At 40.8% G+C, this 23081-nt stretch overlaps 2 protein-coding genes across 2 annotated transcripts; both read left to right on the forward strand.

The window, feature by feature from the left end:
* The first annotated feature begins 538 nt into the window (after positions 1-538).
* Positions 539-11190, forward strand: LOC127449824 (volume-regulated anion channel subunit LRRC8D-like). Its single transcript, XM_051713401.1, has 5 exons — positions 539-647; positions 4605-5489; positions 7011-7261; positions 8367-8744; positions 9583-11190. Exons 2-5 carry the CDS (start codon positions 4608-4610, stop codon positions 10697-10699), a joined length of 2628 nt encoding a protein of 875 aa, XP_051569361.1. The 5' UTR covers positions 539-647; positions 4605-4607; the 3' UTR covers positions 10700-11190.
* Positions 11191-12458: 1268 nt separating this feature from the next.
* On the forward strand, positions 12459-23045 carry LOC127449867 (ATP-dependent RNA helicase DDX39A). The gene is made up of 10 exons (XM_051713473.1): positions 12459-12550; positions 13397-13605; positions 13718-13845; positions 17529-17805; positions 17998-18116; positions 19618-19749; positions 21395-21504; positions 21725-21869; positions 21959-22106; positions 22818-23045. The coding sequence occupies exons 2-10, from the start codon at positions 13398-13400 to the stop codon at positions 22832-22834; spliced, it is 1284 nt and encodes a 427-aa protein (XP_051569433.1). The 5' UTR covers positions 12459-12550; position 13397; the 3' UTR covers positions 22835-23045.
* The last annotated feature ends 36 nt before the right edge of the window (positions 23046-23081 follow it).

A 23081-nucleotide genomic window follows, 5' to 3' on the forward strand; every position in this document is an offset into this window, starting at 1 on the left:
CAGTTTAATCTGATCTTTTAAGTAAAACTATGGAGGTACTCCATCTTAATAATTTATCTTATTTAGGTCCACCCGTCAACACTTTCCAGATGATTTCTTGTGTTTTATGTGCTAGTCTTTGTCACTAAAACAAACATAAATGACACTAAATCAGGTGTAGTTCAAACACAAAATAATGCACCTCCACGCTCTAGTTCAGATTGACTGCATCATTTTTAATTGACAGATTAGTGACACCTGCTGTTGTGATGTGTGGCATTGCACAGAGAGAAATGTCTATTCTTCAGTCTGTACTTTATTCTTCAACAATATGGAGTAAATCTGGCCAGAGCAGTGTTGAGTAAATATATCAAATGTGACATTTCAACTTGACTTGACTATAATTAAATGTATGCATTTTACATAAAAATCCAGTGTCTGGTGGGTGTTATATGATGTGAATGTGGCTATTGTGTGCAGGTTGCCATAGTAATCTCAAAGCTGTGCTCCTGAGGCCCCTCTTTCTGTCTGCAAATGGGGCAAAGTTAGTGAAGTTGAACAAACCGGCCTGTACCGGACTTCAGTACAAGACTGCAAGATTTTGAAGACTGCACACAAGTTTGGCTCTGGTGTTGAAACGTTTTACACAAGTGGTCATTTACATCTTAGTAAGTACATTTCTTTTATTTTTCTTTAATTTTTTGCATGTACAGATACATGGATGTGCAGAGTGGATAACTGTTTGGAGTATTTGTGTCTCTAATTATTTGCTCAGTTGAGTTTTCAGCCCATTTCTTACTTTAGTTTCTTGATGTCTCAAATTAAAAACACGTCTTTTAATCTAAAACCATTCAGTGTTTCTCAAGTGAGTTTTCATTTGATTTAGTGCTTAAAGCAAACACTTTAAATAGCAAACAACTATTTTTGTTGGCAAGCATCAGTATTACTGATGCTCATATTTAGAGTTAGTGATTTGAACAAACATCTTACCCCAAGTATTAAACGAATGACACCTCAAATCATACGGCTTGTTCAGGAGAGGAGTGTCATTACTGTACTAAGATTTACAGATTATAACCAGATTTATGATTGTCATCTGCCTGATGATAAAACAGGTTAAAAACTCTAAAGCAATGCCCTAGCAACCACCCAGAACACCCTAGCAACCACATAGTAATTCCCTAGCAACCACCCAGAACACCATATCAACCGCATAGTAATGCCCTAGCAACCACCCAGAACACCATATCAACCGCATAGTAATGCCCTAGCAACCACCCAGAACACCATATCAACCGCATAGTAATGCCCTAGCAACCACCCTGAACACCATATCAACCGCATAGTAATGCCCTAGCAACCACCCAGAACACCATATCAACCGCATAGTAATGCCCTAGCAACCACCCAGAACACCATATCAACCGCATAGTAATGCCCTAGCAACCACCCTGAACACCATATCAACCGCATAGTAATGCCCTAGCAACCACCCAGAACACCATATCAACCGCATAGTAATGCCCTAGCAACCACCCAGAACACCATATCAACCGCATAGTAATGCCCTAGCAACCACCCAGAACACCATATCAACCACATAGTAATGCCCTAGCAACCACCCAGAACACCATATCAGCCGCATAGTAGTGCGCTAACAACCACTCAAAACACTTTAGCAACCACTCAGTACACCCTACCAAATGCTAGGGGTGGCTGATATGACCAAAATCTTATATCACAATATCACTAATTTTCTATCAGGATAACGATATATATCACAATATAGTTAATATTTTTTGTATTGGTTTATATATTAAATAACCATACTGTATGCTTATTTTTGAAAACTCCAGTCATTGAATTAAATACTTTATAAATTAAAACTAGCCCCTCAGGCCATCATTAAAGGCTCGCTGCACATGCGCATGACATTCTCCAGACCGGTGATTAACATTGAGGATGAAGGGCTAGCTATTTCAGACTGAAATGTGAAATTTTGCATAGAGGTTGATTACCACTTTTTGAATACCAGCAATGTTTTTTTTTTTTTTTAACTCTATGTTTGTCAAGTTCCAAATAATTCATGCATGGAGCAGGCTCACGCGTGGCCGTGACTTGGCATGGAGCAGGCTCACGCGTGGCCGTGACGTGGCATGGAGCAGGCTCACGCGTGGCCGTGACGTGGCATGGAGCAGGCTCACGCGTGGCCGTGACGTGGCATGGAGCAGGCTCACGCGTGGCCGTGACGTGGCATGGAGCAGGCTCACGCGTGGCCGTGACGTGGCATGGAGCAGGTACAGGATCAGGAGCAAAAGATGGCGCTAGCTCAGCGACCATGATGAGGAACTCTGGCTCGGCGGCCATGACGTGAAACTCTGGCTCGGCGGCCATGACGTGGGACGTGGGACGCTGTCTCGTCGACCATGACATGTGACGCTGGCTCGTCGACCATGACGTGTGACGCTGGCTTGTCAACCATGATGTGGGACGCTGGCTCGTCGACCATGATATGTGACGCTGGCTCGTCGACCATGATGTGGGACGCTGGCTCATCGACCATGACGTGGGACTCCAGCTCGGCATCCGCCTCCCCCACAGTGAACGTGGAACCAAAAATCTGCAGGGCGAGGTCGATATATTGAGCCTGGCATCAGAGAAGAGATGGGCTCATTAAGTCCAAATCAGAAACAGTCCTTGAGGGCCACCACATTAAAGTCCACCTCGCAGGCCAGAGCGCAAAAGTCCTCCACGTAATCCTCCAGGTGATGATACCCCTGACGTAGGTGGAGGAGCTGGATTGCTGGGTTCATTTTCCGGTCAGGTATTCTGTAACGAGTGGCTGCTGGCAATGACGATGACGATGAATTGAAGAACCCAAGTGCAAATTTATTTACATAAGTGAAATCCACAACCGTATATCCAAACGTGAAACAAACATAAACGTGAACAACTTGGCTTGACTGGACTTGACTAGATTTTACTTGACATGGAACCAAACATTACCAAACATAATACCTGACAAAGGACAATGGAAAACATGAGGATTTAAATACATGGACATGGGAGAACACATGACAAAGATAACCAATAAACACTGAGAACTCTAAACAAGAAAATGAGACAATAAACCAATGAAAACAAGACACATCAACATGGAGGGAAAACATGAAATCACATGACAAGGGAACCACATGACATGAAACAGGAACTAGAAATAAACTTTTCAAAATAAAAGACATGAAAAACATGAATTAAGAAAATACACATGACATCCCCCTCTTCTGATTGCATTTATTTGTGAAATTAAAATGACAGTAAGCTGGCAAATTTCAAAGAATTGTCTCAATACTCTTCCTATTTTACCAAAACTTCGGAGGAAAAGAAATTAGGGACATCTGGGAGGCGGAAGGTACACAATTAGCGATAAACACACATTTCTGTATGGAAACGGCTTTTAAGGGAAGATTTATTTTGCGATAAACCAAAACTTGTGTGACAGTGTTTTTTTAAGCATGATGTCATCACACACACCATTTTTATCGATAAAAGGCCATTTGAATGGAAACAAGCAAAAGACTGCAAATTTCACAAAAACATTTTACGCATTTTCCAACAACAAAACAGCATGAAAAGTGGATGGAAATTAGGTTAGTGTTGGTTAGAATGTCAGGCTCTCTCGCCATTTGAGATATTTGACTTCCTCCATAGTGCTTTAAGGTAAATAAAACTCAAAACTCAGTAGAATTGAAGTGGGTCACGCAAGTTTTGAAGTTTATGCAGCGATAGAGAGAAACCGGCTGAGTAGCGCAAGTGTCTGCGGAGCCCAATCTGGAAGCCTGCTTGACTTGCGCGCACTTTCTTGCTTCAGTGACAGCACGTGCAAAAATCACGTGAAACACAGCTACATGTGTCTGATGATAAGCATATTCAGAACATGAGATTAATGTCATTGATTTGCCCGAAATTTAGCTTGGGTGGCCACTGAAAAATTGTGAAAACCTGAAAAACCCTGTTTCTTCAATTCTCTCAGTCTCACGTAAAGCCGCTCTGCCTTCCTCCTCCATTTCTCCAACAGAGTATGTATTGCATACGTGTTACATGAACAGAATGAAGTGCACATTTCTTGCATGCAGTTTTGCGTAACCGCAATACAAACGATAATTCAAAACATATACCGGTTGCCAGATTTCTACCGGTTTATTATGTCTACAGGTATTTTGCCCACTCCTACCAAACACATTGCAATGCACAAGCAACCACTCAGAAGACCTCAGCAACCATTTAGAACACCCTAGCAACTGCATAGCAATGCCTCAGCAATCACTCAAAACACCACTGCAACCACATAGCAATGTGTTAGAAACCATTCAAACACCCTAGCAATCGCATAACACCCAAACTACCACATAACAATGCGCTAATAACCACTTGGAACACCTTAGCAACCATGTAGTATCATGGCGACAAGTTTTGCATCTCAGAAAAGCACCTCCCACATTTTCTTTAGAAAATGTAACTAGTTTGTTTAGTTTTGTTTGTTCTGTGTTTGTCCTGAATTGTCATGATTGCATAAATGTGTTTAAAAACCTACCCACCCTATTTCTGTTTCTCCCTCACAAAAGGTGATGTTCACTCTGTCTGAGTTGTGGTCAGTTGGTGAGCGTCGGGGCAGTTATAAGCTGCTGAAGCCATGGTGGGAAGTCTTCATGGACCATCTACTGGTGCTGATGTTGATGGTTTCAGTTCTCGCCGGGACTCTGCTGTTGTCACGGGATGGAGTTGTGTGTGTCCCAATACACTCCTCCAGTAACTACAACTCCACCATGGAGACCATGTCTGATTCTGTCTTCACAAGCATACCAGAACCACCCAGTAGCCCTGCAAAAGGTCGACGTACCAACCTGGACTTCCAGCAGTATGTCTACATCAGCCAGGTTTGCTATCAGGAGGCTTTGCCTTGGTACTCACGCTTCCTACCTTATGTGACACTGCTCCATACTCTGGTGCTGCTGGCCAGTGGATGCTTTTGGTTCCACTTCCCCCTCACATCATCTCGCATAGAGCATTTCTTGTCTCTTCTTGCCAAATGTTGTGAATCACCCTGGACGACTCGGGCACTGTCTCACACGGCCAAGCTGGACACTGCTCACACCCGCTTCCAAGAAGCAGAACAAATGGTGCAACCCAAAGTAGTGATCACATCTTTCTGCAAAACGCGCAAGTCAAGCCTGGATTCTGGAACGGACAGCACCCTGCTGGCAGGAACTGATAGTGCGTCCACTATTACTCAACCATCGCCGTGTCCTTCTACACTGTCTCACTGCTCAACGCTGACTACTCTGTCTCTTACGGAAGCAAACCTGCCACCTCAGACCACGCAAATCGCTCCGGATGGCTCTAGACCAGGAGTCACATTGGATCGCAGCGACAGGGAACAAGCAAGAGCACTGTTTGAGAGAGTGCGCAGGTTTCGTGCTCACTGCGAGAGCTCAGATATTATCTATAAGGTAACATTTGAATTATCTCCTGGCTCATTCCATGAAATGAGTGACTTTTCCTGTTTAATAAGCTAATTTTAAAAGTACATATTTGTAAGAGTTTAAACATTATATCAAGTAAACAATAAACTACAAAGTGTTTCTTAAGACGCGGTCAAACATACCTTCACCCGGCGAAATTCAGCGGGCGAAGATGGCATGTGCGGATGTTGAGCATGTATGAAACCTGCAAAATAATTGTCAAGCAGCCTATTTTAGTGCTGAACTTTATACTTTGTGAGACTTAAGTTAAAAAGAAACCCACCGCTAAAATTATATTCTTGTTCTTTGTGAATATTCAGTGTAGTTGTCCCTGATAAAAAAAAATCCAGCTTAACCAGCATGCAATTCCAGTGCTGGTTAGTGCTGGTTTGGTGCTGGTCTAGTTGGTGGACCAGCTTTTCACCAGCAGCTGGTGAAGTTGGTTGACCAGCATTGTCTTTTAGGTGAAGCTGGTTTAGCTAATTAAAAAGCCTGGTAGGGTCACCAGCACACCAGCATGCCATGCTGGGGGACCAGCACATTAAACACAACTTAAGCTGATGACCAGCAATGCTAGATTATTTAGCAGGGGTGTATGAAGCACTGCCCACACAGAGGTCACTGCCAAACCAAGCACCTTCCCATTGGCCAACGTGGTGAATTCACCTACCAAAGTACACCAAACTTGAACTCCACGCAAAATCTGTGTAGGGAAATCAATCACGTGAAATTCCTGATCGTGCGGATTCCCATTGAGCTGTATTTCACCATGCAAAGATATGTGTGACCCCGCCTTTAAGGTGAGGGTATACTTATGTCTCGTATACAGTCAAGCTTTCAGCCTTTTCAAAGTATATTCTTTTGACCGTGCGCCCATACAAACCCGTCGACCCATGCACTACAGCAGCTTTGTGATACTCTTTTTATAGTCAACAACAGGTGTATGTTCCAACGCCGCACTAATGTGTGGACTGTCCATGTGTCTACAAAATCTAGTAAATCTAAAGGTACTGTGCTTATTACTTTATTTGCATCACGTGCACTGTGCGTGAGAAGTAGTGGCACGCGGAAATCCAAAATATGCTTTGGCCTTTAGAAAGGCAATTTATGCTGATATTTCTATGCAGGACTGCATAACTTGTGGACAGTTTTTTTGTAATAAATTGTGTCAAATAAAAATAAAAAACCCAGAATTATATATGTATAAGTTGCACATGTATATTTTGCACAAAACGTGCTGTTACAGCAAGATGTTGGACATACCAGGGTGGGGACAGACCAAAATGGCATTGTCATGATGAGAAAGAGAAATTAAATAACAAAAAAAAAAAATTTATTTACTGGATTTTTGTTGATGTATTTAACTGTAATAAAACATACTATAGTTGTCAGATGATATTCATTGTTCAAGTCAATTGTTGTGACACAAATGGCTCCAGTTTTGTGGAATGATCCTCCTCATGTTTCAGCTTCACAAGTGTTAATTGTGTTCATCGACTCTTTCTGCAGGTGTACACCGCACAAACAGTGTTTAAAGTGCTGAAGTTCATTCTGATTGTGAGCTACACGACTCCACTACTGGGCTCCATCTCTTTCAGTCATGTTTGTCTGCCTCAATCTTACGCTCTGACCGGCTACAGCGCTTTCCAGTGCAGTCACTTGCTTTCATCCGTCCTACGCAAGCTAATGCAGGCCTACATCTCCCTGCTCTTCTTGTTCGGTCTGCTAGGCATCTACGCTCTCTTCTGGATCTTCCACAAGTATGACTGCCCTGAGAGAGGAGAGGAGACGATTGTGTCCATGTAGTCTGTAGTCTTCATGTGTGAGTGTTGAGAACTTGATGGTTCTGGTGAATGTACTAACACATCCGTTTGTAAAGCTTTCTTGAGGTGATATACTCTGCATATATAATACAGTAGTGATGCACCGTTGTAGCGGACAAATATCAGTATCGGAGGATGAAATGCAATTATCTGCACTGTCAGACAGGCTGATTGGTTAAAAACATCTGATGATCAGGGCTGGTTATTTCCTGTCAATCCAAAGGACGGCGGGAAACTGGGTTGGACAATTAGCCTACAACTCGTGCTGTGTAAAATAAAATATCTCTTATGTAGAATTTCTTTGAATTGGGTCATGACAATGACTGCAGAGTTGTATTTGTAAGCTTTTCACTGCTACAATTTTACAAGGAGGAACAACCGTTAAAACGTACATTTTTTAACTAATCTGATTGATCACCTTAAAGCTCGACACAGCAAGAAATATGGCGAGCAGAGGCGACTGAAGCAGAGGCTGCTTGTGAATGGCTTCACCAGTTATATATTCTGACCAGTTTAATGTAGAGTCTAACAAGAGGCTATTCAGAATTCAGTTGATGTGAGTTAAGAATGTGCTTTTTGTTTATAACTGAGACCAGTTACTCTGAAACACGGAAGATATGTCGAGACATAGAGAATAAAGTTATTATTTACATATCTTTTGAAGTGGTGTAATTAATTATCAGTGATTTGAAACAAGGTGGCATAAAAAAGCAGAGGCAGATGCTGTTCGAAATAATCGCTATCGGCACACAAATGTTGTATCGGTGCATTCTTAATTTTCACAACACTGTTTTCCGACACTTTAGTCCACTAGAAAATATTCTGAAAGATGTATTATCAATGTTTTGTCAACTTCACAAATAATTATCAATGCCAGTGTATAACAGTACAATCCATGGAACGTACTGCACTTCTAACCCTAACATTTTCATTTGTGTCAAATGATATATGCTGTCTACCCTGACTAAAGGCCATAATAAGAATTTCAACCATCGTACTTGAGTTATGAAGAAAAATATGACAAAATCTCTTTAATTCTCAGGTGTCTGAGACAGTACTCTTTTAAGAGTCTGCGTGAGAAAGGATCCATGCTGGACGCACCTGATCTACATAATGACCTAGCGTTCCTCTTACATATGGCTGATCAGTACGACCCTCTACTGTCCCAGCGCCTGTCTGTCTTCCTGTCACCGGTCAGTGAGACTCGACTGCTGGAGGAAAGTGTGGAGCGTCGCTGGGGAGCTGAACGCTTGCGGTCAATGATCACGTCTGACCAGCAGGGGCGGTCTCTGCTCCAGCTTGTGGCTCTTCCTCATCTGCCACCGGCTCTGTTCACCCTCAGTCAGCTGGAGGTGATGAAGTTGGAGCTCATTGGAGATGCCAAACTCACATCACAAATATCCAACATGACTGCACTCAGGTAGGCATTTTAAGAGACATTTCCATATGTGCAAAACACAACATCAACTTCAGGTGCACATAATTTTACTGACATTTCAAGGTTCTGACATCACTGTTGGGGAAGCTTCTTTGAAACTCTAGTTTGTCAAACTACAAGCTACTCATAATTTAAAGAAGTTAAACTACAGTCAAGCCTTTTTACTCTTTTAAAAGAAAATAGTTAGCTTCACAACAGGCTACTAACAACAAGTAGCTAACTAGTAGCTAACTACATTGAAGCTACATAATAAGGCAATATCTTTTAAAGTATCAGATTATGTTTAATTATATCAATAATAAGATTATATCATGTATAGTTAGAGCAGTATTTATCTGGCACAAAAACAACAAGGATCTCAATAAAGTTGACAGCACTGCACTTAAAAAAATCAATACAACTTATAAAAGTAAAAACATTACTTAAAGGGATAGTTCACCCTAAAATAAAACATCTGTCATCATTTACTCACAATGTCTAGCACAGATTGCTTTTGACATTTATTGACAGTAAAGACCAAAAGTATACTTCAGTTTTCCGCATGCCGGTATGTCTCGCACACAGTGCATGCAATGCAAATTTAGTCATAAGCACAGTATGCGTGGACTGTCCGCGTGCTGCTTAGCTGTTCTAGACCCTCGGATAGTCCATGTCTTTGCACACCATCAGCACATATACTTGATATTTACTGTGAGACCGTGCGTGAGACCGTGCATGAAACGGAACGGCATGCGGAAAAACAAAGTATACCCTAGCCATAAGAGGTTTTAGAATGAATTAAAGAAGAATTTAATGTTGATTCTCGATAATCTCTCATTAGAGAGATGCACCTGTACCACTGTTCTGCAGCGGTGGAGCCTGGAGCCCTGCAACACCTTCAGGAACATTTGGAGGCTCTGCATCTCACCTTCACCCAAGCCACCGAGATTCCCATCTGGGTCTACTCCCTAAGAGGCCTGCAAGAGCTGCACTTGACCGGGAGGCTGAGCAGTGAGGGTGGAATGGGGCGCGGCTGGACCCTCGGGAGCCTTCGGCATCTGCGACACCTTCGAGTCCTGGTGCTACGTGGCATGTTGCAGAAAGTGCCAGGAGAGCTGAGTGAGGTAGCAGGCAGCCTGCTAAGACTGGAGATACATAATGAGGGAACAAGGCTATTGGTACTTACCGGACTAAGGCGTTTGACTGGATTAGCAGAGCTGCAGCTGCAAGGATGCCAGCTGGAACGGTTGCCATCAGCTCTGTTGGCGCTAACAGGTCTTCGCATCTTGGACCTGCAACACAACAGTCTGCGTACTCTAGAAGAACTCCTAGGACTGCAACATCTGCGTCGTCTGTCTTGTCTACGACTTGCATATAATCGCGTGTTAGCTTTGCCGGCGAGTGTAGGAGTATTACGCACTTTAGAGCTCTTAGACTTAGCACACAACCAGCTGCAGAATCTTCCATCAGCTCTCTTCACACTGCATAGACTACGACGCCTCCTTCTGGCAGGTAATCTCCTGGAAGAATTGCCAGCAGAGGTTGGAGCTCTTACACTCCTCAGTGAATTAGACCTGAGCGGGAACAGGCTTGAACATCTACCCAAGGAGCTGTTTGGAAGCTGTGTAGAACTCCGCAACTTGAATGTGGCGAATAACTCACTGGGCTTTTTGCCGCCTGGTCTGGGTGGTCTGGGTCAGCTTTCTCATCTAGATGTCCGTGGAAACAGTCTGGAGGAGTTGCCAGTTGAGCTGGGGTGCTGTGCTGGGCTTCGTGGTAGCGGCTTGCTAGCGGAAAACTGGCTGCTGCATACTTTACCTCGACAGGTAAGGGAATTCCTTCAGCAGCCCAGCTCATGTGCTTCCTCTGAATCTCCATCACGCCCTAATTCTGACTGCTTTCCTACTTTTTCCACCAACCAGTGGAGCTTCCATTCAGCGCTGGAGTCTCAGATATAAACCCTCTCCTTCAAACTCACCTTAAAGTGTACAGACTGCTCTGTGGAAAGGCTTTGCTCATAAACAGTATTTAACTTACATTACTAAAACAAGGCTGTGGCATTACCTTATGGACTTGAAGTGTAACATAACATATATGAACAGATTGAAATGATGACTGACATGATTATCATTAAAAAAACAAAAAAATAACATGTATTTCTTAAAATCTATTAAATAAAAGAAAAGAAAACTACAGTGGGACTTTGCTAAACTTTTAAAGATGTATGCTGTTTATTTTGAAAATGCCATTCAGTAATGAATCTGTCCATCCACCCATCATGTACTTACTTGTTTAATTATTGGGGGGGTTACCTGAGAGTCCATAATTTCCTCATGTCTGACTCGTCGAATGTTATGGTATTATGTGTACTTAAGGCTCATGAGACTTAAATCAAAGTAATTACTTGATCATTGTTGATATGGTAATTAGTGTTATTTAATAAAAATGAATGAACTCATAAAATATATTTTTTTTTAATTCTAAGCACGACATTTGCAATAATCTGTTCTGTTAAAATATAAAATTATCTTATAATTTAAAACCAGGATGCATAGGGCAGCTCTTATTTCTTTTCAGATTTAATTGTGATTATCATACGTATGCCATTGATAATTCTGTGTGATAGTTTTCCAGTCATATTCTAGAGATAAGACGATTACATCTCACATATAAAATCTTTGTCGAACACATGATAAATACAGGCAGTCACACAGTGTTGAACAACAACACTGATCGACTGTATAACAAAAACTACCATGGTACTACCAGTTTGGTAATGGAAATGTACCATTATTAAATGCTATTTTTGTACCTTGGTGTATCATGCAAATGCAGTAGTATATGATTACAGTAGATCAATTATAGTATCACCATCTTGTTATGATATTTGTAGACCATAGTATAACAGTACCTACATCAAATTTTACCTCTGATTTGAGCAGTGTTGGGTAAGTTACTCTAAAAAAGTAATTAATTACTAACTACTAATTACATCTTCTAGAGTGTAATTAGATTACTGTACTACTGATTACTGTACTACTGTACTGTATTACTTTCTGAAACCCTGATCAACCTCGAACAGATGAAAAATACAAGGATAGACATGAAACTGTTCTTTTAATTCTTTCAAATAAATCACATAAAATCTAATTAATTATTCATGAACTGGCCAAAGAATTTAAGGGGGCGGCATTAAATTAGAAAACATATATTTTAACATTGTTAAATGACGTTAAATTTCGATTTTAAATTCACTATTGTTTTATATAGAATTGTTCTATAGTCTATACAGTATTTAACACAATTACATCAGAAGTAACTGTAATTAAATTACTGAAAAATTAAGAGTAATCCCTTACTTTGTCAATGAAAAAGTAATTTAATTACAATAATTACTTAGTAATGCATGACACCCAACACTGGATTTGAGATAGAACCACTTCCTTGATATTACTGACTAATGTAGCCTTCCTAACACGTCTTCAATCATAAATCATATAAGTATATGATTTTTGATATTTTAATAACCTGCTTCCCAAATTAAAAATCACCTATCTTTCGTGTCGTCACCTACGCAGTCCAAAGTGAAGTTACAAAAGTCCCGCCTATCGCAAACCCGCCCGTCTACAACTCCCCGATTGGCAGTCACAACATCCAATCACCATATGACTACATTTAAATATGCATGTACGTAAGCCAATGAGAGTGCGCGTTATTCAGGAGGCGGGATTTCCGGGCGGTAGTATAAATTACGGACTGGCGTGTGAGGTTTGAGGTAACAGCGCTCGTGAACTCGTATCCCATTGAAGGTAACGGCTAGTGGTTTTTTTGTTTGTATATTTTTAACCAGTTTTATTCCAGAATTGTGTATTTGCTTTAGAAGTGCGCGACCTTGTGAAGTAAAGTATCCATTAATGTAAAGTGCGTATGAAGCGCTGTTATTGGCATTAGCGCGTTAGCTCCGCGTGCTAACGGCAGCGCGCGCGTTTGTTTGTTTTCGTTGATTTTATTTTATTTGTTCTTTATTTCATTCCCCGCGGTAAACCTTTTAAAACAGACGCTTGTGCAGACATTTCGGTTCATTTTTGCGGTAACGCTGATTTGAGCGTCGCGGCGCGTGATTCGGTTTATTGTCCGCCGCGCGTTGGAGGTGAGGCGTTCGGTTCGGCTGTTCAAATGACGAAGTTCTCTGTTGCTAAGCAACACAACCGCGGGAATTGATCTGTTGCTTCGTAACAATGGAACGCTTATGATCAAGTAGAATAACGCGTATAGGACGTACATTAATAGTGACTTAGGCTTCTTCACTTAAATGAGTCATTGTGAGACTATCAGGACACCAACAAAATACCGAGATGCACCATGGTATAACCATGTTTTTTGGGGGGACATGCTAATATATTGGCTTATTGGGTGTATTTGAGAATAATTGTTTTTTTGGGGGGGTGGCTGGGCTCAAGTTCTAGTTTGACTAGTTTCTAGGTGAATGTGGGCTTTTAACTGAGCAGAAAGCACCAACAACTTAGAAAGTGACTTGAAAACAAACTCCTACAGGTTCAGTCCCTTTGGACTAGCATAACTGACACCTTGGTGGTTTGAACCCCACAAGGTTTAATTGCTCCTGTTATAATTGGTCTTGTCTCCTGTGTCTCCAGCATGGCTGAGAATGACCCTGAAAACGAGCTTTTGGACTATGAAGAGGACGAGGAGCCGCAAGGAGCACCGGAGAGCACTGCCACAGTTGGCAAGAAGGAGGTGAAGGGCTCTTATGTGTCCATCCACAGCTCTGGCTTCAGGGACTTCCTGCTCAAACCAGAGCTGCTCCGAGCCATTGTTGACTGTGGGTTTGAGCATCCGTCTGAAGGTAAGTGAGGTTGATATAGTTGCGTCTGTTATATTGTGTGTCGCTTGAGCCATACGTGTTGTTTGTGATAGGATTCAGAATAATAATGATGATATGAATGATGTGTTTTTAGTGCAACATGAGTGCATTCCTCAGGCCATCCTTGGCATGGACATCCTCTGTCAGGCCAAATCCGGTATGGGAAAGACGGCTGTGTTTGTGCTCGCTACCCTGCAGCAGATCGAGCCAGTGGACGGACAGGTTGGTACAGTTTAATGTATTGTATAGTTATGGTTTATGTACCTGTTAAATGCGTACTTTGAGTTATCTAAACTCACTGTAAATCTTCAGCTGCCTTTTTTTTTTTTTTTTTTTGCTGCATCTGACTTTAGAAAAGTCAGCAGATTTTTAATATACTTTGTTTCCTTAGTCAACTAGAGGGTGCAATGAATACATTTAAACCATAAAGCACTGTTACATTATTGCAAAGAACATTCCTGCCTGTTAAATAAGAGAAGTCTTATGGCCGGGTGTACTCAGTTTTTCTGTGTTTCGGTTTGGATCGTCCCCGGCCGACCAGTTTGCCTTTATACTCTTCTGACCGTGAGCGAATACAAAAGCATTCGGCGCATGCACAGACAAGGACCGCATCTGCGGGTCGAGAAAATCTGGGCCACGCAAACTGTGCTGATGACGAGATAAGCGTCACGCGTACTGCACGGACAACCGAAGTGTACTTCGGCCTTTAGTCCGTTCATATTCTCAAATGTCGAGTAAAAAGTAAAACGAGGGGAGAACGCTCGAGCTTAATAACAGTAATAACACCGTGTTTTTCATTCATTACAGTTGTATGTACAGTAGTAATATTCCCAGATAGTAGTGGTATTCGGCTGAACTCTGGTGAAGCGGTTCAGACTATGAGCCTAGGGTCTGTTCAAACAAAGCACATTGGAATGGATCTCGAAACGCTCCTTTCCAAATTGAACTCCTTTCCTGACAAAGTGTTTTAAAAATGCATTGCTTAATCTGAGAAACGCTGATAAGAGCAAGACTCGGCAGCCAAAGACCTCCATCTAAGAGGCTGTTTGCGGCAAATGCTTTTGTAACCATCCAGTTTTGTTTTTCTGTGTAAACATGCGCTCAACTGCAGAGCTGTCTTTACACATGCCGTGTCAAGTTAAATAGATCTTCAACCTTTTAAATGCGTCTTTAGCTTTCTGCTAAACCGTATTAGTTGCACTTCGCCGAGCCTTTTTTTAAAGCAAGAATATGATCGTCTGAAGTCATTGTCAGTGCTTGGCACCCATAAAATTCGAGTGCACAGTTTTAGCATTCCAATGTGCTTTTTTTCCCTTAAATTAAATGAATATTAGAATTTGACAGCACTAAAGCTGATGAATAACAATGGACAGGAAGGCGTTCATTTCCAATCCAGAGTCGCACAGGTGCTGCGTGCCGTTCCAACCATCTGCGGATGCAGAATTTCTAGATCCGATTTGAGCTTCGGGTGCGTTAACATTTCGACTTGGTGTCGAACAAAACCTGTCAAGAAAATGTCCACTTTGTAATTATCCCCAAATCAATATGAGAAAGATATTACATTTTATATTTTGCATGAAGAAAATGAAGCCTACATTTAAGATTCTGTGACATTATTGTCAGGACACTTAAACATATTTTACCCCCCCAATTTGAATTACTGTAGTGTCCAGAGGTTTTATTTTTACTACTCCCATTGTTTTCAAAGGTGATTATCACTACCGAAGCAGCCATGTTTTTACAGTATTACAATAAAAGATGTGGTTGTACAATGATTTTCTTAAACTGTGAAAATGAAAGGCAGTACTAATGGAGTGTTACGGTTAGGGGTGGGAAAATGCATCGATCTATCAATGAAATTAATGCATTGCTTACGTAATTTAAGAATCGATTATCATACATTAATACCCAATGTGTCCGTAACATACTGAGTGGAGCACGCCGGTAAGATTAAAAGGAAAGAAAGCGCACTTTGAAAAGGTTTATGTGGTAGAGTTTACCATGAAAACCTATATAAGATAAAATGGATAGATACTGCAGTGTTCGGCTTTCTGTGTCATTATTCAAAAATGTTTGCATCCATTGACCAACGTAAGTTCATTGTTGCTTTTCCTGATTGCGTTTTTTTTTTTTTTTAATCTTTTTATTTATTTATTTTTATATAAATGTTAGTATTGGTTCTCCATAAAATGTGCCATTTCTCCATAAGTTTAACCACGAATAAAACTTGGCTTAAATACATGTGACTGGTGGGCAGACATTGCTGTGAACGAAAACACTAGCTCGTTATTTCATTCTTTTTATAGTGAATGTTACAGAATAGGGAGCGATTTCAGACTATTCTGAAGGGAACCAGTTGATTACAGTCACCTGTGATTGGTCAATGACACACGGCAGCTGCAAAAGATGAAACATTTTGTATCTTTCACAGTGTGTGCTGCAAACAGTCCTGCATGTGTCCATTCTCGTGAACGGGCTTAACAAGCGGAGGCGTCTCCGGTTAGCCAACTGGCACATCTTTCCCTATCCCAAAATGAATGGGGAACTCACGGTTACTACAGCCTGTGTTACCGCCTTTACATGCTACTAATAGACAGTTTTTCATTCTGTTACCCTGCTGAGCCTGCTCCATTAAAACTTGGATCATATCTGCCTGCACATGACATTTCATGTACAATTACTGATTTCAGATTTCAGATGCATTGTAATTGTTAGGTAGATAATCATAATCGAATTGTTGTCCGAGCGAATCGTCACACCACTAGTTACAAGGATGTGTAAATACTCAAGTAACTGTCATTAAAAATAATGTTGATGTATTTTTAGGACTGTTATGATTTGTTTCATTTTCTGAAACATTTATTTTTTTTTCTCCCAATTTGGAATTCCCAATGTGCTTTTAAGTCCTCGTGGTCGCGTAGTGATTCGCCTCAGTCCGGGTGGTGGGGGACGAATCCCAGTTGCCTCCGCATCTGGGACCATCAACCCGCGCATCTTATCTCGTGGCTTGTTGAGCGTGTTGCCATGGAGACATGGCACATGTGGAGGCGTCACGCCATCCACCGCGGCAACCACGCTCAACTCGCCACATGCCCCACCGAGAACGAGCCACATTATAGCAACCATGAGGAGTTTACCCCATGTGACTCTACCCTCCCTAGCAACTGGGCCGATTTGGTTGCTTAGGAGACCTGGCTGGAGTCACTCAGCACACCCTGGGATTCGAACTAGCAAGCTAGTGAACTCCAGGGGTGGTAGCCAGTGTATTTTACCACTGAGCTACCCAGGCCCCACATAAAATGTATTTTAACATTTTGGATTAAATTGAGAACTGGAACGGTTTTATTTATTAAACCAGTGCAACTAAACCGCGTGCGACTGCCGAACGAATGTGAGGTATTTATTTAAAACTATGAATTGAAGTATCGACTGTTTTTGTCAAACTTGATTCTAAATTTTTGCTACTTTGGTAGATTAGGCTGTTATGAGTGTAGAAGTCAGAAATTATCACTTGCATTGCAAATATCACTGAAGGCATTTGTAATTGTGCTTATGCATTTATTTCTGCATGTGCAAAATGTTCACTCAATATCTATGAATTTGTACTCCCAATTTGCTTAGTGTTAATAAACGTTAATAAAAATGATCAAATACACAATTGTCGGAGATGGTGAAAAGGCAGCTTTAAACCTCATATCCTGGTCTTATTGAATGTGTTACCATGTACATTTTGTAGTGTAGTAACGTTTTGACAAAATTAAAATTGGTTGCAAACAGCTTTTCATGTTGGCTTTAAATCCATCTTGAACTTTTAGTGTTATGGTTATAATATACTGCTTTCAGTCTTCCAGCTCGAAAGCTGAATTTAGAGTGCCGATTGCCTTTAAATCATCTGTGTGTTTCAGGTGTCTGTGCTGGTCATGTGTCACACGCGTGAGCTGGCGTTTCAGATCAGTAAGGAGTACGAGCGTTTCTCCAAGTACATGCCCACTGTGAAGGTGGCCGTGTTCTTCGGTGGGATGTCCATAAAGAAGGATGAGGATGTTCTGAAGAAGAGCTGTCCTCACATTGTGGTGGGAACACCTGGACGAACCCTTGCCCTCATCCGGAACAAGACCCTCAACCTGAAGAACGTCAAGCACTTTGTTCTGGACGAGTGTGATAAGATGCTGGAGCAGCTCGGTGAGTTGAACCAGACCATGAAATCTTTTACCAGATGCTTTTTATCCAAAGTGACTTACAAATGAGGAAAATACAATTTATCATACAGGAGCAACAATATTAGCAGTACCACAACACTGAATTTTATTCATTAGTACCAGAAGAACACCTAATTCTTGTCATTTTTATAACAGTTATCTGTTTGTGTGTCAGATATGAGGCGTGATGTTCAGGACATCTTCAGACTGACCCCTCATGAGAAACAGTGTATGATGTTCAGCGCCACCCTCAGTAAAGAGATCCGGCCCGTCTGCCGCAAGTTCATGCAGGACGTGAGTACAGCAGCGCTCCATTCTTATTGGTTGGGTTTATACGGAAGCCCATTTCTGCCACAAAAAAAAATTGTGCTTGGGTAAGTCATAATTATGAGATTAAAAGTCAACATATTGGGAAGTCTTCTGAGAGTCATAATTTCGAGATATGAGAAAACATTGAATTGTGAAGTGGTAAAAGATGGCAAGCATGGTTCTCCACGCAATGTTCCTTAAGCCATAAAATCCTCATTAGGAACACATTTAAATATTGCATTTACAGCTAACATTTGGGGTTGTTTTGACACCTTTTTGCGATTTAGAACTGGGATTTGATCAGCATTGATCATTTATATCGTAAATGCGATTGAGCGCCACGTCTTCAGTCTAGGAAGCAGTGCAAGCTCACTTACGCTTAAAGGCTACAGTAAAATAATTTAAGCTCTACAAATTTAAATTTGGCATCGGGGCCAACAAATATTCCCATCATTGAATATATTATAGTTTAACAGTTAACCTCATTTACTTTCACTGCTTCCTAGACTGAAGGCGTGGCGCTCAGTCGCATTTACGATATAAATGATCAGTGTTGATCAAATCCCAGTTCTAAATCGCAAAAAGGTGTCAAAACGACCCCAAATGTTAGCTATAAATGCAATATTTAAATGTGTTCCTAATGAGGATTTTATGGCTGACTTGGGTAATAATGGTGACTCGCCTTGGCCTTAAAGAGCAGCTATTATGGTTTTTCAAACATTACCTTTCATGTAGTGTGTTATATAGCTGTTTGTGAATGTAAAAAAGTCTGCAAAGTTTCAAAAATTAAAGTGCACGACAAATGGAGTTATTGACTCCCAAAAGAAAGAACCGATTCTGAACACCTGAAACGAGTCGTTAGTAATTCCAGACTTACGTAGGTTAGTACAGGAAGTAATTTGGTAACAAAACCCGCCTCTGGTCTTCATTGGCTGCTCGCGAACGGCTTTGACCCGCCCTCAAACACTACACTAGGCGATAGACCAATCACAACAGACTGGGACATCTGACCAATCAGAGCAGAGTATGCTCTCTGAAAGGAGGAGTTTAGAATGAATCCTTTAGAAAGGATCATTGAGTCGTTTTTGACACTGGGGAAAAAAGCTAATGCTGCAATTTAAATTGAGCAAATTAAAGTGTTTTTTGACCTTGGATGCATGTAAATCTATTGTATGAGACCTTTAAAACAAAATTAGGCACGTTTAAAAACCATAATAGGTGCTCTTTAAGGAATGTTGCATGGAGAACCATGCTTGCCATCTTTTACCACTTGTGTTTTCTCATATCTCATAATTATGACTTGTACGTTGTAATTTTGACTCTCATAATTATGACTATCTTGAAATTATGTCTTGCCAAAGTGCCTTTTTATGTGGTGGAAATGGGCTTCCATAGGTTTTAGTATTTCAAGTGCTGTATGTGACTATAATGTGTGTTTATAAACAGTGAATGGTTTGAGCTGAAGTATTGTATTTTCTGTCTTCAGCCGATGGAGGTGTTTGTGGACGATGAGACTAAGTTAACCCTTCATGGTCTGCAGCAGTATTACTGTAAACTGAAGGACAGCGAGAAGAACCGCAAACTCTTCGACCTCCTCGACGTCCTGGAGTTCAACCAGGTGAGAGAGTTCAGAGTTGTTTGGGGCATGAAGGTGGTTAATTCATTAAAAGCATGAAATCAACTCCTGTTTATGAAATGTATAAATGTTACTGGTCTGTCAGTTTATGGCATTTCTAAAGGAAAGTAATGCTCTTTCAAATGGTAATTTTCCCCGTCTCTGAAGTCACTTATTTAGACCTGCATACACTGGCTTTGTAACAGCAAAAAATATTAAATAAGATCTTAGCCAAATTTTGAACCAATCAAATCATTATTTCCACATGGATTTTTCTGTTTCACTCTGAAATTGGAGAATTAAAAAAATATATAATTTTATGTTGGATTCTAGTCCCTATACCTTTGTATTAACTTGTTTTTCACCATGAAAATAGGCATGGAAACTCATGGATTTAAATCAGAAACGAAAACTCAATGTCACAAATTGGAAGTTTAATGTGTTAAATGTTTCATACGGAGCCCCTCAGATAAAAAAAAAATCAGAAATAGTTTTGTGACCATTGCAATAAGTTTACCATGGTTTTACCATAACCATATTTTAACAAGTGGTCGACCAATATGGGATTTTCAATGGCCGGTAAGATATGTAGAGCCGATATAAATGCTGATTTAAAGCATTTCTCACTTCAGAAATGTTATACAAGTCTGATTTGCTGCTGTTAAACTGTATTAAGTAATATTTGCATTTGCACCTTAAATGGACTGGTAGATTTTGGAAACGACACACCGAAAGTTTAACACTTCTGTTAATCGGCCACGAATGCGGTTATTTGCCGGTTTAATTGGCCTGGCGGATATATCAGCCTGTCACTAATTTTAGCCATGATATTCGTAGTGAAACCATGTTAATAATGACCATAATTTTGTGGTTACTATGGTTAGTAAAATTTGGGTTACTGTGGTTTTATTAAAGGTGCACTCTGTAATTGTTGCACTCCACATGACCAGCCGAATACTCCATCTCAGTCAGTTTTGTTATTTGACACCTTCACGCTTGGATTAAAGTAATCATGGCTGATTGTGAATAGTGACATTTCTACAATGTGCATCTGTAACAACTTTATTTTAGACGATGCTGCATCCACACCACTAAACATCACTGTAAGTCCAAGATGACGCAAGCAAAACGTTACCCAAGTGCACCCTTAAGTAGTCTGCCAAAAAACATGGTGTGCTTACTACGATCATGGTTACTACAGTATTACTCTAGTAATACGGAGTTCCACCAGAAAACATGGTTTTACTGTAGTAAGCGTGATTTGTAGTAACTACAATGCTATGTTTTTACTATGCTGTACCATGGTTTTACTATAGTGATATTGTAGAAACATGTCTAGTAGGCTAACCATGTTTTTTGGCAGAAACCATTGTTTTGACGCATTATACTGTATCTGTATAGTAAGCATGGATTTACTATAGATTATGGTATTTGTAGTAAAAACATAGTAACCACAAATGATTTTAATAACATAACCCCAACTACAAATATCACGGTTAAAATATGGTTACTGTAGTAAAACCATGGTGAATTTGAGAGTGCACGCAAGACTGTCAGACAAATGTCTCGCCCTGTCCTCTAAGGGGCTCCTGAGGTTTATGTGCTTGAACCCATATTTTCATGTTTTAATTCTGCTGTTTGCCTGCAGGTGGTGATATTTGTGAAGTCTGTGCAGCGCTGTGTGGCACTCTCGCAGTTGCTGGTGGAGCAAAACTTCCCTGCCATCGCAATACACCGAGGAATGGCCCAAGAGGAGAGGTTTGTCAACACATGCGCACTCATTCCCTGCTGTTATTAACACATTAAACATGGGTACAGCCCTGAAAGACAGCTCAATGATGGTTAATGGTCATGTTATGAATCTTCTGCTTAGTTAGTCCCCTGAATTGCCCTTCAAAAGCTTAAAAATGGCTAGATGTTTAGGTGCCAGATGGTTTTTTTAATGCTTGTTTTAATCACGGCTCGTCTCTGCTCACAGGTTGTCTCGGTATCAGCAGTTTAAAGACTTTCAGAGGAGAATTCTAGTGGCCACGAACCTGTTCGGTCGAGGAATGGACATAGAGAGGGTCAACATCGTTTTCAACTATGACATGCCAGAGGATTCTGACACTTACCTGCACAGGGTATGCAACACAACAGCTGGCACATTTCAGAACAAGTAACTGCTGCTTCTCTGAAGATGCTTGATTGAAACAATCTGGTCTTGTTCCAGGTGGCTCGTGCTGGTCGTTTTGGTACAAAGGGTTTGGCCGTCACCTTTGTGTCCGATGAGACCGACGCCAAAATCCTGAATGACGTGCAGGACAGATTTGAGGTCGATGTGGCAGAGTTACCAGATGAGATCGACATTTCCACTTACAGTGAGTCTTTCTACATTTGTTTTTTTTTTATAGTCTGCATTAAGATGCCATTTCGGGTAAATATGCTACAGTATGCTCCCATATTGAAGTTTTGACTGATATTTATAGTGCTCATTTTTTAGTTTATTAAAATGGCCTGATGTTGTACATGTGTGTTTCTATTTTTGTCTAATGAACAGTTCAGACACTAGAGCTATTAGTTTATAGAGGTTTGCAAGTAAAATGGTACAATATAAGTATCCCACTTGTCATTTCTAAAATTTGTATATGCAACAATTGCCATTACATTGTGTTTATATGTAACTTTAGCGCTCTTAGCATTGGTCCATTTGAAGTTTTGATTTGCTGACTGTCTAATTTCTGAGCTTATCTGTTTCTCCCAATGAAAATGCTTTTGATGCATTCAGTCCCTTATAAATAGTGACCGCTCACTGCAGACTGAGTTACAGGAAGTAGATGAATCGTCTCTGTAGTTACGCCAGGAAATAGTTGAATGGGTTGCTGTAACCGGAGGCTTTCATATTCAAGCCCTTCCTCAATTCATAGAGAAACTGTCAGAATTTACACCTGCTGTTGTCTGTGACACTGGGTTTATTTTCCTCTGCTGTTAGATGACTCATTTTATAATGCTTTGTTTGTGTAACCTGAGTTTGAAAGATCCGTGTTGTGTATTATTTTGGAGTTGACATTTTCTCTCTTATCTGTGTGCAGTTGAGCAGTCCAGATGAGTTCAGACGAGTGTTAAAATACCAGCAGAACCGCAGCTGTTGGGTCACAGCGGACTGACGGATCCTCCATTTTAAAACCCTTTTTACCTCAAACCTACCATGTTTTTACCGCTTCTCTTTGGGGATCGGGCTTGATGTGTTTTACTATTGTCGTAAATCATGTTTTTGTTTTTGGGTTTTAATGAAATTAAAACTTTTTATAAAACTACAATTTGACTCTTCTTCTGAAATGTGTGCCAGATAAATT

The sequence above is a fragment of the Myxocyprinus asiaticus genome, chromosome 13, assembly GCF_019703515.2.
Source record: "Myxocyprinus asiaticus isolate MX2 ecotype Aquarium Trade chromosome 13, UBuf_Myxa_2, whole genome shotgun sequence".
Lineage (NCBI taxonomy): Eukaryota > Metazoa > Chordata > Actinopteri > Cypriniformes > Catostomidae > Myxocyprinus > Myxocyprinus asiaticus.